General features: G+C 39.9%; 1 protein-coding gene across 7 annotated transcripts in view; it reads left to right on the top strand.

Moving 5' to 3' along the window:
- Positions 1-12,999, top strand: part of SHOC1 (shortage in chiasmata 1) — a 107,777-nt gene that overhangs the window by 58,646 nt on the left and 36,132 nt on the right. For 6 of the 7 annotated variants that reach the window (XM_061632188.1, XM_061632178.1, XM_061632171.1 and 3 more), the window contains 2 exons: positions 7,309-7,551; positions 10,139-10,606. In XM_061632188.1, the coding sequence (XP_061488172.1) occupies positions 7,309-7,551; positions 10,139-10,606 (711 nt within the window). The remainder of the gene's footprint in view (positions 1-7,308; positions 7,552-10,138; positions 10,607-12,999) is intronic. The other variant, XM_061632209.1, reaches the window with a different exon arrangement.

The following is a 12,999-nucleotide window of genomic DNA, read 5'->3' as shown; positions in this document are numbered from 1 at the left end:
ATTTATGAGTTCCTTATGCACCAAATCCCAAAATGGGATAATTTTAGGAGATGTCCACCAAGAATGAAAATATGTACCTTTGTTAGAGCATCCACACCAGCAAAGCAGGTTCATGTTAGAGGATATATGACAAACGGGTTGGCGTTATATACCATCTATGTAGTGTTTTAAGGCTACTTTCTTTATGGGTAGCAGATATGGTTTTGTTATATTTAAACAAGCAGATATTTTTCCAATCTGTGTTATTCAATTCAGAACCTAAATCTTGTGCCCATTGAGTTTTGAGACCGGTAAGTTGACCCATTTGTGTATCTAGTAATATTTTATAAAACACAGACACGATACCTTTACCTCTAAAACCCAATGTTGACACTGCATGTTCAAATGCAATAAGCGGGCGAGTAGCATGAGCTGGACCTTTGAGAATATGAATCAACTGAAGTGTGTGAAGCCATCCTAGATCTAAATTTGGTGTTTACCCTAAGCTGATCCAATGTAATTGGGCAATCCTGTTTGTAGAAGTCTTAAAGCCTAAAATATCCATACCGTTCCCATTTTGCAAGGTGTTTCCTAAGTGTCTCATCTGTAATACTAGGATAAGATTGTAATGGAGTTAATGGAGAACGTATTGGTGAGATTTTCGATTGCCAGTTTTTCCAATTTAAAAATGTAGCTTTTGTAAACAGATTGACTATGGAGTGTAGAGAAGAGTGTAGTAAATTTGTAAATGGTAATGACCTGAGGTGTAACATATGATCCTCCAACTGAATCCAAGTTTTATTTGTTATCCTGATTATAAAGCTCAATTGACGAAGTTGAAAGGCTGAATAATAAATCTGTAAATTAGGGAGTCTCCCTCCCCCTCCATCCATGTAAGTGTAATATAGTTTCTTTGCTAACCGAGGTTTTTTCTTTTGAAATGCAAATCTATTTAATATGTCTTGCCATTTATTAATCTGCTTTGGATGAAGGAAGCTGGGAAGAACCTGAAAGAGATACAAGAATTTTGGGATTATGTTCATAAATATGGAAACTGTTCTTCCCAATAAGGAGAGATTAAGTCTAGACCATTGTTTTATGTAATTTTTAAGTTTACTTATCAATGGGTAGAAATTAAGTCGGAATAATCAGGATAGTTATTTTGGAATTTTTATCCCGAAATATCAAAACAAAGTATTACAAATTGATATTTCCAAAGTTTTACTAATTTCCAATTGATGACCAGGTGGCGTATGAAAAAACATACCTGATGATTTGTTATAATTAATTTGGAGCTCTGCCACCACCGCAGATTTATGCAACTTCTCTTTAAGAGGTTGCACCTCCGACTTTGGATCCCCTAACATCAGTACCATGTCACCAGCATACATATTAATTAGATGCTCATCTCCCTCTCCGCAGTATCCCCCTACGTCGACATTACTATATAAATGTGCAGCCAGCCAACGGTTCCAGGGAGAGGGCGAAGAGCAAGTGGGAAAGGGGGCACCCTTGTTTGGTTCCTCTTTCAATAATAATTGGAGTTGAATCCAGTTTACCAGTCTTAATCAAAGCTTTAGTAGGGACATGTAAATGTGATATTGTTGATATAAAAGTCTCTTCCAACTTAAATTTTGCTAAAACATTTAAGAGATAATCCCAGCCTAAACAATCAAATGCCTTGAAAATATCTAACGAAAGAACTCCCAGGGAATATTTATATGTTGTCACGTAGTGAATAACATTCAAAAGACGTCTAATCGGATCTGAAATATGGTGTCCTGGGATAAAACCTGTCTGGTCTGGGTGAATTATATTTGAGATCATAGTATTAAGGCAGGCCACTAAAATGGAGGTAAATCGTTTTTGATCTTGGTTTAATAGATTTATAGGTTGATATGATTCCACTGTTTTCCTGTCCTTACCTGGCTTTGGTAACAAAATTATGCAGGACATTCCCCATGTATCAGGTAAAGGTCCACCATTCCATATAAGATTAAATAATTGAACTAAATGTGGAATAAGAATATCTTTAAATTTTTTATAAAAAGAGCTGCCAAACCCATCCGGGCCAGGAGCTTTTTATTTTGTTTTAATTTTTTAATAGCAGTGGCCACTTCTTCTGTTGTTATTGGTGAATTTGGTCTTCTGGTAAGTATTGTGGCTGGAAGTCTTGAAGATAACCTACAATAGAATTCTCCCCCTTGGGTGCAGATTTGTATAACTCCTCATAATAGTTAGCAAAGGTGGAATTAATTTCTTTGGGGTCATAAGTGAGATTCTCTTCTTTTGTATAAATTACAGGTATATGCAAGGATTGGCATTGAGAGCATAATGCGTATGCCAATAACTTGGAGCATTTATTACCAGATTCATAGCATTTTTATTTTATGAACCATAAAGATTTAGCTATTTTGGTAGAGTCCAATACTTCCTTGCATTTTCTACATAATTTAGCATAAATTTGTTTGGAACTCGTAATTTTATGTTGGTGTTCCAAAGATTTAATCTCTTCCATCAATTGTAATTTAATCGGGTCAAGGTTTTTTTTATGTTTCACCACCTCTGCGATACAATGCCCCCTGACAGTAGCTTTCATTGCATCCCATACTGTATTAAAATGCACCTCCAGGGTGATATTGAATTAAAAATAGTCCTCAAGAGCCCCAGCCAGAGCTTGAGATGCCAACTGATTCTTCAATAAGAAAGTATCAAATCTCCAAGAGGGGCTGAATGAATTATCTGGAGACATACTAATGAAAACCTCAACTGCTGCATGGTCTGATACAATCCTGGGAAGAATATTGGTTTGAATAATTGATGATAATAAAGTAGGTGACGTGACTACATAATCTAATCTGGAAAAAGAGTAAAAACGAGAAGAAAGATATGAAAAATCTTTGATCCCTGCATTAACTTTATGCCAAGCATCTACTAATTTAAATCGGGTTATATGTCAGCTACACAACTTTTCCCTTGAAATGAGCCCAAAGGTCTGACAAGTATTCTTATCCAAATCAACATTACATACAGCATTAAGCCCCCCCCCAGATAATGTCCCCTGTTGCCAACCTAATAAGTCTCTTCAGCATTTTGGCTAGAAAGCTCTGTTGGCCAGAATTTGGCAAGTTCACTGATGCTAGAGTTACTTGATGGGTGGCTAGTAGGCCAGAAATAAATATGAACCTACCATCTTTATCTTTTAATATTTTATGTAGTTTGAAATCCATAGATTTTGCCAACACTACCCCGACTCCTCTTGAATGAGAAGTTCCGGGAACAATGTATTGTGTTCCGAAGTAGGAGTGTGGGAGAAGATGGCCAGGGGCTCCTGCTTTGTATGTCTCTTGTAAAAAGAAGATGGAGGGCTTCTGAGTACGAATATAATCGGAAACCCTCCGACACTTGATCATATCCCCTAAGCCTCTCACATTAAGAGTCATTACAGATATCCAACATTAAAGCTTAACACACTAGAAATATACATATATTTATATCATTAATAGTACAGAAAAAGAGTATTCCACCTCTACCAATGATACTAATTTGCCAACCAACTCAAATAAAATATCTAATCCTCTGTGATCCCCAGTATCCTTTCTATACCCTCTCCCCTCCCTTAACCCAACAAACCCAAAATGAAGGAAATGGGAATTTATCCCAACCTTGCAGATGAATCTAACAATCCATCCACACTGAAAAGTGACGAGACATAAGAGGGCTAGTAAGCATGCTGAAAAATTAACTGTATACTTGCCCAAGTATAACCATCACTGGGAATAAACTTCAAGCGAATAGCATCCAGCTTCCACCCCTCCCAGATTAAAAATTACCATACAAAACTTTTGCAACATCAATTTAAGCCATTAAACCTCATACTTTTTTAAACTGTAGTCACGAGATATCAATATTAACTGCATTCGAATATTAAAGCTTCTTCACTTATTTCTTCCTCACAGCAGTAGAGCTAGTTTGCTGTGTTGTTAGACCTTTGCAATGTGCTGCTTCCATTCGTAGACACCGGCAGCATCTTGTTCCCTGAGGAATTTTTTTCCAGTCTTCTCCAGCTAATACCATAGAGATTAAATCATCCGACTCCAGGTCTTCTTCCTATGGAGAGGCAAGATTAAATAATGCCAGAATTCGAGTAGCTTCTTTCTTATTAGTTGCTCTAAGTTGTATCCCATCTGTCTCAACAATCAATGCAAAGGGGAAGCCCCATCTATATCTAACTCCAGCTTCTCTTAATAAATCCGTAGCGGGTTTAAAAGACTTACGGCAACTTAACATTTGTGCGCTGAGATCTTGCAGGAATAAAATAGTCTGTCCATATTCCACCTGACCTTGTCACACAGGACTTTAATAAGAGCTTCATTTTTGGCAAAATTATAGAAAGCTACAATAATATCTCTTGGTGGGGCGTTAATCTTTGGTCTAGGGCCAAGACTTCTATGAGCCAGTTCAATGTCAGCTGCAGACAAATCTGTGTCTGGGGCGAGGTCTTTCCACCAACTTAATAAGAATTGTACAATATCTACATTATCTGTCCATTCCTTCATGCCATGGATGTGAAGATTTCTTCTACGCCCGTGGTTTTCCTGATAATCAAGTCTGTCTTGCAGTTCTATTTGACTTTTAATTAAATGACTGATGGTGTCTGTATGCTGGATACCGATTTCCAGAGTCTCATTTGCTGTCTTACTTATCTCTTTCACTTTTCCCATTAAAGTTATTTTTTCTTCAATTGATTTAAAACTGTTGTCCCACTTTTTTATTAGGCTGGTATGTAAGGCAGCTATCTGGGACTTCACCGGGTCTACTAGAGGTTCCGAGTTAGAGGCTTGATCTTCTGTGATAATTCCAGCTGTTTTTGCTGCCATTTTGAGTGTGTTGTGAGTAGCAGTAGCACCTCGATGCCGCTCAGAAATGAGTTTAAAGAAAGTTGCAACCTCGTATTCTTTACCTCCCAGTCTACTAGGGAGCATCACAATTAATAATATTCTTTTAAACGGTAAATTTAGAGTCTTAGACAATCGCAAAAGTGTAATAAATGTCTGGGAGGGGACGGAGCTTACCCTTAGGCTTCCAACTTCCTGCTCTCACGCATGCGCCCCACCCACCCAATAGAGGAGAGATGATTCATGCCCTGCTAATTGGGACTCATGTACATACACACAAGTAAAAAGTGTTTTGACATGCTGTGCTGTGAACATGCAAAAGGGTGTTGTGTATGCACTTCCTGGTATAGGATCTATGTTCCTGTGTGCATAGTTTCAGACATGGGACTGGGGACTGAACAAATGGCTGGGGTTGTCAGCTCAACTATGATCAGCAATTTTGAGGAGTGAGAGACGTAATTCAGCTTCCATCTCCTTTCCTGTTATGGGGACTATACAGAAAGGAAGGCTTGGATTCAGGACCCTTCAGTCCCAAGCTGGTAACAAGTAGGGATGTAATAAGTCATTGATTTCTGTTCTTACTCGTGTTCATTGCATGTAGCACTATTTCAGTTCCATTGCAGTTTGGCTTCGGACAAAAACGATGTTGTTCGGCTTGCTGTCCGCTGTGGTGGAATCTTACATAATTAATTATGTTATCATTACGTTGCTCATAGGCCATTCATTTCAGTGCCAAGGAAACACAATGCAAATGGGGAAAATGTAATCAGTTACTATATTACTGTTTGCAGACTGAAAACAACAAAAGAGAATATGAATCACATTTGCTGGATTGATTTCCATTCCATACATGGGACGAATAAGTGAACATTGGCAATTTCCGCTTCTGTTTACACTGGAATTCTCTGACATTCCTAGTAAAAAGCATTGATCATCTGTTTGGCAGCTAATTGGCAACAGATGTATGTACTGGAGCTCACAGGAAACCACTGGTTTCAGATATATTTCCCTTACTGACTTTTATAGCTTTGCCTAGCTTGAGTTTGTTTATGGTATTTAAAAACTATGTACTAAAAATGATGACTCCCTATATGACTTTGATGCTATATAAATAAGAGCCAAGTTAGCTGTGATGAAGGAGGTCTATAATTATGATCTTCTGGATTTTCTATGCTGAGTAGCATTCTCCAGTAGCTGCTTTGAAGACTGGGGAAATAGCCTTCTAGAAGAGAGTAACCCTTATGCTTTCCTATTCCTTTTTTATCCTTTCCTGATCTAAAATTCTTCAAAGATGCCCTTAGCTTCATGTGTGGGACTGAGATGGGCACAGCATCTAAGATACTATTTTCCATTGCATCCTGATGCAATCTTTACAGTGCCATCCTGTATCTGTCTACTCAAAAGCAAGCCCTACTAAATTAATTGGGGCTTATTCTCAGCTAATGGTATAGGATTGCAGTCTTATACTCTGATAAGAATACCTTCTTGATCATGCCTTCTAGGTACTAGAACATGCTTTCTAGGTACTAGATATGAACACTGAGGGCAGGGAGAGAAGTGTCCTTGATAGAAACCAGATGTGGAACCCTGTTCCTTCAGAGATTTACCAGTGTATATTGTGAAACTGGTGTAGTGTCATGGGGAATAGATATCTCCCTTAAAAGAAAGAGTTAATTTAAAGGACAGTTTGAATGGGGTTGGCACAGCTGAATGCCAGAGAGATCATTTTTAAAGGAAGTCCTAAGTAAGGATGTAATAAGGCATAGTTTTTCACTCTACCCTGTATTTGTTGCATGCAGCACTGTTGCTGTTCTGTTACAATTTGTCAGTTACAATACCCCAAACTATGTTGTTTGTCTCGCTGTCTGCTGTGGCAAAATTACATAATTTATGTAATTAATTACGTAAATTATGACATTGTCATTACGTTATTTCACCTCATTCATTTCAGTGCCAAGGAAACAATGCAAATGGGGTGGAGGTGGTAAACTTAATCAATTATGTACCACTTGCAGACTGAAAGCAACAACAGCAAATATCAATTATATTTGCTGAATCGAGTTCCATTTGGTACATGGTATAAATAAGCAAACATTGGTAATTTCCACTCCTGTTTTCATTTTTGTTGGAATTCTCTAACTTCCTTAGTTACAAGTGATATGCTTGTAAAAGGGTAGTTTTGTGCATTTCTAGATAAGAAACAGATGTTATTGTACTTAGAAAAACTAGAAATTTAATGTGGAAAGGGAAGTACATATATTTCATTAACCTGATGTATCCATTTTTAATATTACATTGTTACACCAGGACTGGATATAATTTTAAGCACAGTATACCTTTGAAAATAAAGTCGCATGTATATTCTTTTCAGTAATAACTTTTTCTTCAGGTTGGAATTAATAGGAATTGCATTTTTATCCATTTTTCATAGACCATCAGACTTTTGTACCTATATGTCAGCAGTTTCCAGTTACAGAATTGAAAACACTATTGTCTGTACATGAAGAGATCTCAGTGTTCAGCCACCTAGAAAAAGATGAATGGATTAAGTTAACAGAAACGGGGGCTGTACCATGTGTGTTAGAAGCACTGAGCACAGATTTAAGTGATGGAGAAGGACTTGTTTGTACTAATGTAGAAGCATTCTCAAAAATTACTACTTCTCAGTTAGGCAGTAAGTATTTTGCATTTTGTCAGAATTTTTTCACAGAATAAAATGACAAAGATAATTGGTTTAATAGAGATTTTCAGTTTAATGATTGATAGTAGCAGATTCTCACTTGGCACTCCAATCCTAAACACATTTACTTGATGGTAAGGCCATTTTGTTGTTTTCAGACGTAAAGCCAAAATCAAAGTTTACGGATCACCCTGAAGGATCATACACACTCTCTGGTTGCCCCTCCCCTCTCTCATATAACATTTCCCTTTGTGTTTTCTGTAATGCATGTGATCAAGTTACAATCAAATTGAGTATGTATGTAAGCTCAGTTTGTAAACTGCACAACTGGAAACGTTCAAATGATCATAGCTTCCTAGTTACTACTACACTTTCTAGGTACACTTATCTCTGCAAACTACTTCTCCATGTGCAGGGAATATAGCCTGGAACACAAATTGTCTAAATTGACTGATGGGAATTTAAATAATGTGTTAGGGGAACTGTTTCCCATAATGACCCTGATTCTTATCTCTGTGGAGTAGAGTCAGCCCAGAACTTAGCATGTTTTCCAAATACAATGGAGCACAGTGTGTGTAATTTCTGAGCATTTAGTAAAGATAGTGGATCATAATATACTCAGATCATAATATACTCAGAGAGCAATGGAGGCAAGATCAGAATTCTTGCAGAAATTGAATTTTATTGATAAAGTATAAGAAATGCCAATTTAATAGCTAGCTGTGAAATCTCACAGAAATGGAAGTGTTAGAAAGGGAGATGAGAAGTGATGCTGCAGCAAGGTTGTGCAGTGGATTTCTTTGGCTTTGGGTGGAAAGGAGGAGGAAATTGCAATGAGGATTGGAAAGCTGACAGGAGAGAGAGAAATAGATGGTGCTATGTCCACACATAGTGGGAGGGTTTTAGAGCATCAGAGTAAATTAAAAAAGAAGGTAAAAGTCAGAGACTTCCCTCAGCTGCAGCATAGTTTTAACGGGCAGAGGCCACTGTAAGTGGGAGTGTAGAAAAGGGCACAAAGCCAGGAATACAGGGGTCAGTCAAACTTTCATAATCCCAGCCACTCTCTGGAATCACCTGGAGTTCAGAGGTGTAAAAACTGGCACCCACTCAGGATCTTCAAAACCCTTGTTGGGCAGAGTGACCATCAGTAAAAATTGAGAGGGATGCACAGGGGAATTCAGGAAAGGGGACTTGTGGAGGACTTGGAGACTTGTGGAGCTCAGAGGTTCTGAGACAGTTAATAACCTTTGGTTACAAAGACTCACAAAAAAATTGAGTGGTCCTAGAATGGTAATTGTCAGGCACAGAAGACAAACTATTGTCTCGTTCCTGCTTATCACTGGAAGTACTCAAGGGTTTAAGTGAAGTTTAAAATGCTTCTTGAAAGGGCTCTCCAAAGCCAATTGAAAGGTGATGCAGTGTTGCATTGATTAGATTAGGAACCAGTTCGGAAGGCTGGGCATTAACAATTTCAGGCTGTCTCACACTAGTGTATAAATGAAATGAAATGTTTTCATTTTCAGTGAGGGTTTTGGAAGGAGCATTCAGGTTCACTTTGACTTAGATTGCTAGATCCATGCTAGCCTCTCAAACCAAGGAGCTTGTGAAAAGTCACACAAAATAAGGGCAGAATAGTTCACCCTGGCAACATTGTACACGTTCATGCAGAAAAATGTAATTTCATGTGATTGTCACATGATTGTCATATGTTATACTCTACAGGCATGTTACCATGTAGGGAAAATGTAGTGTGCAGATTGGCCCTTTTGCAAGTGCTATTTGCAGCTGTTACTACAAGAAGTTTCAATAAGCTTGGAAAATAAGAATGTATTTGTGGCTAAGTTCATAACCCTTCATCACTACAGAGCTCATAGACCCAATGTTTCCCACATCTGTGTCTGGGTGACATCCTCCTTTTGTTGGTTGGTGATTAGGACTATGACAACAGGGAAACATATATCAACTTTTTTCCTTCTTCTGCAACTTGAAAAAGGTTCAGAGGGCAACTTTTTTCACCTAACTGCAACAGGAGAGAATACTGTACAGCATAAGCATAGATAACAGGTGTACCTTACAGGAAAGAGATTCGACAGCCTTCTGTTGTATTACATAATTTTTTATATTAGGATATTTTTCTAATGATGCTCACTTTTTCTAATCTTGATGGATATAGGGAACTATTGTTTTGGGCCATGATTTTGACATCCTTTTAATATTATATATATATATATATATATATTTCTGAGTGTGGTATATTCAGTATAGAAAAACCTATTCAGGTGTTATTCTGACTGTTTAAACAACACATGTGTGGAGTGACTCATGCACCAGTTTTGCCCCCAACATGCTCAATTCTGCTCTATCTTGAACATTTCCGTGTTGAGTGACAAGGTCTGAAGGAGGGTTTCTAAGTGGAGTGGGCAGGGCTGGCATGCATGGAAATGTGGGGTAAAGGGCTGACGCACACATACCTGCACCTCCCTTACCCTGGGATTACAGGGGATTAACACCTGAATAGGGCTATAGAAAAACACATATGAGGAAAAGGGACAACATTCTTACCATTTTTTTTTCTTTACAGATTGGCTTGAGAGGAAGAATTCATTTGCTAACAATAGAGTGGAGCCTTCTGATGTCCCTGATTATAGGGGAACAATGGATTCTTGTTTGTCACCTCAGAAGAAAGAGATACTTCCTCCATTGCTCTTGGAGCCTATATTCGGTGTACATCTACAGTACAGGTGTACATCTACTGTAGGTAACAATGCATCTACTGAAGAGAACATCAGCAGAAAAACCCCACAGAAGGAAACGAGAAAACAAGGGCATTTTGGTAACCAAGAAGAAAATGATCAGTTGCAACTTGTCAGTTGCAGGGAGGTACTGGCTGAAGCAAACAACACATCAGGAAATAAAATGCCAGCTCGCTTTGAACTGCCTAGGACATGTAGAAGTGACTTTGACCTTTTGAGCAACTTCATCATGCTGAGGTCTCAGCATAAAATCACCCAAAACAAGGAAGCAAACAATGTGGATGTTCAAGAAGAAGGTAGTTTAAGGCTGCAATCCTAAGGTTTGGGTGGAGCGGGGGAACCAACCAAGGAGGTATAACCACCTCATTCATCGGTATGCTACCAGGCAGAAATCAGAACTGAGGCAGTTCTGGAGGTCAAAAATATTTTTTAAACAATTTCTATTTTTTATTTCTTTCCCACTGTTTCCAAGGGGAGACAAAAGGGGAAGGAGAGGGTTAGATACACTCAGAAGCGTGTCTAAATTTTCCCCTAATTTGTGGGCATGACGGGATAAGGAGGCTTTAGGATGCCAGGCCCTTTGTATGCCAGACCCTTCCTGGAATGTCCCCTTTTTGGCCCTTCTGATGTCAGAACTCCAAAATTGACTTCAGCATTGGATTGTCCTTTTTGATGTAGGTACTCTTTCTCTGTCAGTGTGGCAGACCTGATCCATCCTATGAACCCTGGGATTCCCTCTGAGGGAGCATAGGATTGCACCCAAAGTGCTCTTTTGCAGAAGCCATACATGTCGTACTCTAACCTTTAAATCTATTCCGTCAGTTGAGACATTTGTATATTTCCAGAGAATAAAAGAGAATTAGGCAGCAATTCTATATCCACTTATTATTATTAGTATTATTATTTACATTTGTATTCCGCCCCATAGCCGAAGCTCTCTGGGCAGTTTACAACAATTAAAAACATTAAAAACAAATATACAAATATACAAATTTAAAAGCACTTTAAAAAAAAACAATTTAAAAACACATGCCGGAATTCCTGGGAGAAGAGGAAAGTCTTGACCTGGCTCCGAAAAGATAACAGTGTTGGCGCCAGTCGTACCTCATCAGGAAGATCATTCCATAATTTGGGGGCCACCACTGAGAAAGTCCTCTCCCTTGTTGCCATCCTCCCAGCTTCCCTCGGAGTAGGCACCCGGAGGAGGGCCTTTAATGTTGAGCTTAGTGTATGGGTGGGTTCATGTCGGGAGGTTCCATCAGGTATTGTGGTCCCAAGCCATGTAAGGCTTTATAGGATAAAACCAGCACTTTGAATTGAGCTCAGAAACATACAGGCACCCAGTGCAAGCGGGCCAGAATCGGTTTTATATGTTCGAACCATCTGGTCCCTGTTACCAATCTGGCCGCTGCATTTTGCACAAGCTGCAGTTTCCAAACCGTCTTCAAGGGCAGCCCCATGTAGAGTGCATTGCAGTAATCTAACTTGGAGGTTACCAGAGCGTGAATAACTGAAGCCAGGTTATCCCTGTCCAGATAGGGGCGTAGCTGGGCCACCAACCGAAATTGGTAGAAGGCTCTCCGTGCCACCGAGGCTACCTGAGCCTCAAGTGACGGAGATGGTTCCAGGAGAACCCCTAAGCTACGAATCTGCTCCTTCAGGGAAAGTGCAACCCCATCCAGGACAGGTTGAACATCCACCATCCGGTCAGAAGAACCACCCACTAGTAGCATCTCAGTCTTGTCTGGATTGAGCCTCAGTTTATTAGCCCTCATCCAGTCCGTTGTCGCAGCCAGACACTGGTTCAGCACATTGACAGCCTCCCTTGATGAAGATGAAAAGGAGAAGTAGAGCTGTGTGTCATCAGCATACTCATGGCAGTGCACTCCAAAGCTCTGGATGACCACACCCAACGGTTTCCTGTAGATGTTGAACAGCATGGGGGACAGAACTGACCCCTGCGGAACCCCATACTGGAGAATCCAGGGTGCCGAGCAATGCTCCTCAAGCACCACCTTCTGGAGCTGACCCGCCAAGTAGGAGCAGAGCCACCCCCATGCAGTCCCTCCCACTCCCAACTCAGCCAGTCGTCCCAGAAGGATACCATGGTCGATGGTATTGAAAGCTGCTGAGAGATAAAGGAGAATCAACAGAGTCACACTCCCCCTATTTCTATCCTGACAAAAGTCATCATAGAGGGCGACCAAGGCTGTTTCCATGCCAAAACCAGGCCTGAAACCTGACTGAAATGGATCCAGATAATCAGTCTCATCCAAGTGTGTCTGGAGCTAGCCTGCCACCACTCGTTCAAAGGCCTTGCCCAGGAATGGAACATTTGCTACTGGCCTATAATTATTAAGATTTTCTGGGTCCAGGGAGGGTCTCTTCAGGAGTGGTCTCACTACTGCCTCTTTCAGGCAGCCAGGGACCACTCCCTCTCGCAGAGAGGCATTAATCACTTCCCTGGCTCAGCTGGCTGTTCCATCCCTGCTAGTTTTTATTAGCCAAGAAGGGCAAGGATTCAGCACAGAAGTGGTTGCACAAACCTGTCCAAGCACCTTGTCAACGTCCTCAAGCTGTACCACCTGAAACTCATCCAAGAAATCGGGACAAGGCTCTGCTCTGGATACCTCGCTTGAGGTATCGGGATTCTTCTGAGTAGACATGTATAGGATTGCATTGTTACATG

The sequence above is a fragment of the Rhineura floridana genome, chromosome 1, assembly GCF_030035675.1.
Source record: "Rhineura floridana isolate rRhiFlo1 chromosome 1, rRhiFlo1.hap2, whole genome shotgun sequence".
In the NCBI taxonomy this organism is placed as follows: Eukaryota; Metazoa; Chordata; class Lepidosauria; order Squamata; family Rhineuridae; genus Rhineura; species Rhineura floridana.
Note: the sequence above shows the minus strand (reverse complement) of the source record. Positions and strands in the feature narration are given on the sequence as shown.